At 28.9% G+C, this 3,863-nt stretch overlaps 1 protein-coding gene across 1 annotated transcript; it reads left to right on the top strand.

Moving 5' to 3' along the window:
- Positions 1–918: 918 nt before the first annotated feature.
- LOC145014342 (outer envelope pore protein 21B, chloroplastic-like) lies at positions 919–2,642 on the top strand. The gene is made up of 5 exons (XM_078972724.1): positions 919–1,160; positions 1,809–1,883; positions 1,991–2,143; positions 2,242–2,340; positions 2,448–2,642. The coding sequence occupies exons 1-5, from the start codon at positions 1,008–1,010 to the stop codon at positions 2,529–2,531; spliced, it is 564 nt and encodes a 187-aa protein (XP_078828850.1). The 5' UTR covers positions 919–1,007; the 3' UTR covers positions 2,532–2,642.
- The last annotated feature ends 1,221 nt before the right edge of the window (positions 2,643–3,863 follow it).

Below are 3,863 nucleotides of genomic sequence, written 5' to 3'. Positions count from 1 at the left end.
TTAAAGAGGAAGGTTTGGGTAGTAAAAATAAGAGGAAAGACATGCAATTGGTTTATATTATTATATATAACCCCTCTAGCCATGTCAGCTTCTCATCTACATATATGGAGGCCAAATCATATTGTAAACTTGTTGGTCATATCAACTTCTCATCTACATAATGGATGTGGTCATGGGTAAAACCCCACTATAAGATATAGCATGTATTTTTTTTTTCCTTTTCTGATTAAAAAAGGATGGTTTCGTTATAAAAGGAGCCAAAATGAATAGACTTTTCTGACAACAACCCTTTATATTATAGAAAATGACAAAAATAGCTATATTTTTTAATCATTTGTTAAATACTAACCAAAATTTAACCACCATGTTTCGTAGTGGGCACTCCGAAATACTAGAATTATACTTAAGGATGTTTATCCCCTAAAATGCAAAATGAATCATTGAGAGCTTAGGCGTTAGGCGTTGCAAACTAGGCCTAAGGCCTATCAAAATGGGCCATTGTAAAATGAAGCATAGGAGAATTGTTCATATATTTAGAAAAATCATGAATCTTCATTTAGAAAATATTTTTTTTAAGTTTCCTTTTGTTATGAATTTCTCAAAAGTCATTTAAACATACAAAAATGGAGCTTCATATTGCTAAAACGAAGTTTTAAATTGACATAGATTTTATAAAAAAAATGTATAAAATTTAGAAAAAATGGGAAAAATATATATAGAACAATCAGAAATAAATAGAGCATTATAAATATGTGAATATTGTAGTAATAAGTAAAATTTTAGGCACTTTTTAATAAATAATTAGAAAAATAACTATTTTAGTACTTTTCTTTATATATAATCATTGTAAATTTGTGATAATATAATCTCTATATTACCACTTAAGGCGTCATTTATTTGTGAAAGAACATAATAAAGCTCTTGGGCATATCCATTTTAGGGTTTTACCACCTACTCATCTTTTCTTCTATCGGCAAAATTTAATCAACCCACCTTCAGAGAGAAAAATGGAGACTTCGCTCAGATACGGCGGAGATTCCACTGCTCTCAGAGTCAATACGAATAAGAAACCTCCTACAGTCAGGTACGTCGGTGACACCAGCGCCCTCAAAATCCATGCTAAGCAGAAGTTCCGTATCGATTCCAACACTCGACTTCAGGTACTCCACATCAAACGCACCACAACTCCAATCTTCTTCCAATTTCATTCTCTTTTGCTTCAAAAATGATTTATCGGTCTGAACCCTAGATGATTTTATGTTTTTCGTTAGGGATTCATATGTCCTTCGCTATTTTTTTTAAAATAGTGCAATAATTTTTAGTTATACAATGTCGTTTTTTTGAGAATTTACGCTGATGTTAATCGAATTAGCTCTTGAATTGTGCTGCATTCCTGTTCATTTGGGAGAAAGGCTTTTAGACTAGTTGCTTTATGTTTAGGTTTCGAATTTAGCATCTCATTCAAAGGTCCCTTTTTGCCCAAAATCCATTAGCGTTTGTATTTCCCCTTTGTGTATCATTTTTTAAGATGTCCATGTAGAAATTGCTACCCTGTTGTTTATGAAAGTATTTAGCTTTAGATAGCTTCTAGAAAGTGATTGTTTTGATACTTAATAACCACAATCAGATGATTAAAACATGCCACAAGAGATAAAACCAGATCATTTAAGTATCCAATGGTGTATTGAACGTTCTTATATATATATATATATATATATATATATATATATATATATATATATATATATATATATAGTTGAATCACTTGATGACTTTGTATATTGTATAATACTTGTTGACATTTGCAGCTTCATGGAGAACTTGATACAAGAATTGGAGCTCCAACTTTTTTCAGTGCAATCCTTAGATACTTTCCTCCAGAAGTAAGCTACCTTTTCTTTATGTTAAAGTTTCACAACTAATTGTAAATTGTAATAATTAATTAATAAATAATATTCTCTCTTTTTTATCCCCCATATATTATATATAGCTTTCAGCAAAATTAGGAGCAGGATTACAATATGATAGACGTGAAAAACTCCATTACACCATGCATGGAAAAAAGTCATTCCCTCTAACACCTGATGGAGTTGTCAATTTTGTTGTGAAAGCGCGTTGTGATCTTGACAAAGAATTTAAACAAGTATTACTTATTATTATTATTATTATTATTATTATTATTATTATCAAAAAAACTAAATTATAATTTAGTTATTTTACTTACTTTTTACTTTTTTACAGCCCACACCAAGTGGAGCAGCTGAATTGGTTTGGAACATTCTTGATTTTCAGAAAGATCAAGATGTAACGGTTAAAGTAGGCTATGAAATATCTGACAAGGTAATTGGAATTGGAATTGGAGATTCCATTCCGTAGTTGCCAAATGGGTGGAATTCAATTCCTTTGATACGTGAAGTTAACTTATTTCTCATATTTTTTTTTTGCAGATTCCGTATGTAAAGGTGATGGAAAATAATTGGACATTTTCTGTCAATACAAATGGGAAATGGAATGTGAAATATAATTTATGAGTTAAAAAATGAATTGAGAGTCAGATATTCAGATAGGATTGAATTCATGTTTCTAAATATACTCGATTGTTATTAGTTTTTATCAAGCTTTCATCGTATAATGTTGCTACCTTTTTTTTTTTTTTTTTTTTTTTGGGTTTATTTGTTTACAGTTTATCTTAGTTCAAAACCCTTTAAATCCAAACACCTCAAGTAAATTCCAAATTTAACACGAATATATAAATAACAATCTGTTATTTCTTTACATTATATCAAAAATAGAAAAAACATAATAATGGAGTAATGGAATCTATCTATTTCGTATGACTAGACAACTTGCTGCCCATTTTCCCTACTTTTTAACTCCTTTATCTTCTTTTTCTTTTCTTTTTTTCTTTTGAGAAAGATGTATTAATTATACTTGTTTTAATTAAATTCCAATGTGGATTGATTTGATGTACATGTAGACATAACATGCCACATGCATAATGTCCAATCTATTATAACGTGTTCACATAGTTAGTTGCACATGAGACCACAAAACACTTGATATGACACGTTATTAAATAACTTTTGTTTGTCTTGAATGCATTCTCTTGTTGTAGTACATGTTATGTAAATTTGTTAAAAATGAGTTATTTTAGTTTATGATAAAGTTGAAATGGGTTTGATTAATTAATAAAATAATTTTAATTCGATAAGTCGTTATACTATTATCAAATTTATAAATAAATGATATTAATACCGCAATTTCCATTTGTGTTTACAGTTTTGACTTAATATTACTCTCATAAGTCGAAGTTCTTTAATTATATATGTACATGGTGATTCTATTCATACATTCTCATTACTAAATTATATACGTTTTTGTCAAATCAAGCAAGAATATATTTTATAATAAATAAATGGTGTTATTATATTTACTTCTTACTAAAAAAAAAAAAAAAAAAAATAAATAAATAAAAAGTAAAAAATCAAACATGGGGTTTATACACACATGGAGAGGGGGTTACAAATTTACAATAAGCAATTTGGGAGTACCTTTGGAATTGGCTTAAATAAAGGGTATATGAATAATTGTGTAGATCTAGGTAATCATTCAAATGTTGACATTAAGACTGATAATTATTATTTTTTTGTGCATAAGTCACATTATATCTTTTCTAGAATATGAATATGTATACACAACATACCACATGCGTCCATCTATTGACCATCATCCATCGTGTTGTGTTTACATATTCGCAAGATATATGGACAAACCTTTTTTTCTCCATATTTGTTTCCTTTTGGGCGTATATTGTGTCAACAACCTTACATCTCGAAAATCAACACAATCAATCCATTATTATA

The sequence above is a fragment of the Lactuca saligna genome, chromosome 9 (genome assembly GCF_052625555.1).
Source record: "Lactuca saligna cultivar CGN05327 chromosome 9, ASM5262555v1, whole genome shotgun sequence".
NCBI lineage: Eukaryota > Viridiplantae > Streptophyta > Magnoliopsida > Asterales > Asteraceae > Lactuca > Lactuca saligna.
The sequence above is the reverse complement of the archived record's forward strand: the minus strand, read 5'-3'. Positions and strand labels throughout refer to the sequence as shown.

Coding starts and splice junctions, on each gene's coding strand:
- LOC145014342 (XM_078972724.1), top strand. CDS start 1,008: ATGGAGACTTCGCTCAGATACGGCGGAGATTCCACTGCTCTCAGAGTC. Junction 1,161..1,808: donor ATTCCAACACTCGACTTCAG/GTACTCCACATC, acceptor TGACATTTGCAG/CTTCATGGAGAACTTGATAC. Junction 2,341..2,447: donor GCTATGAAATATCTGACAAG/GTAATTGGAATT, acceptor TTTTTTTTGCAG/ATTCCGTATGTAAAGGTGAT.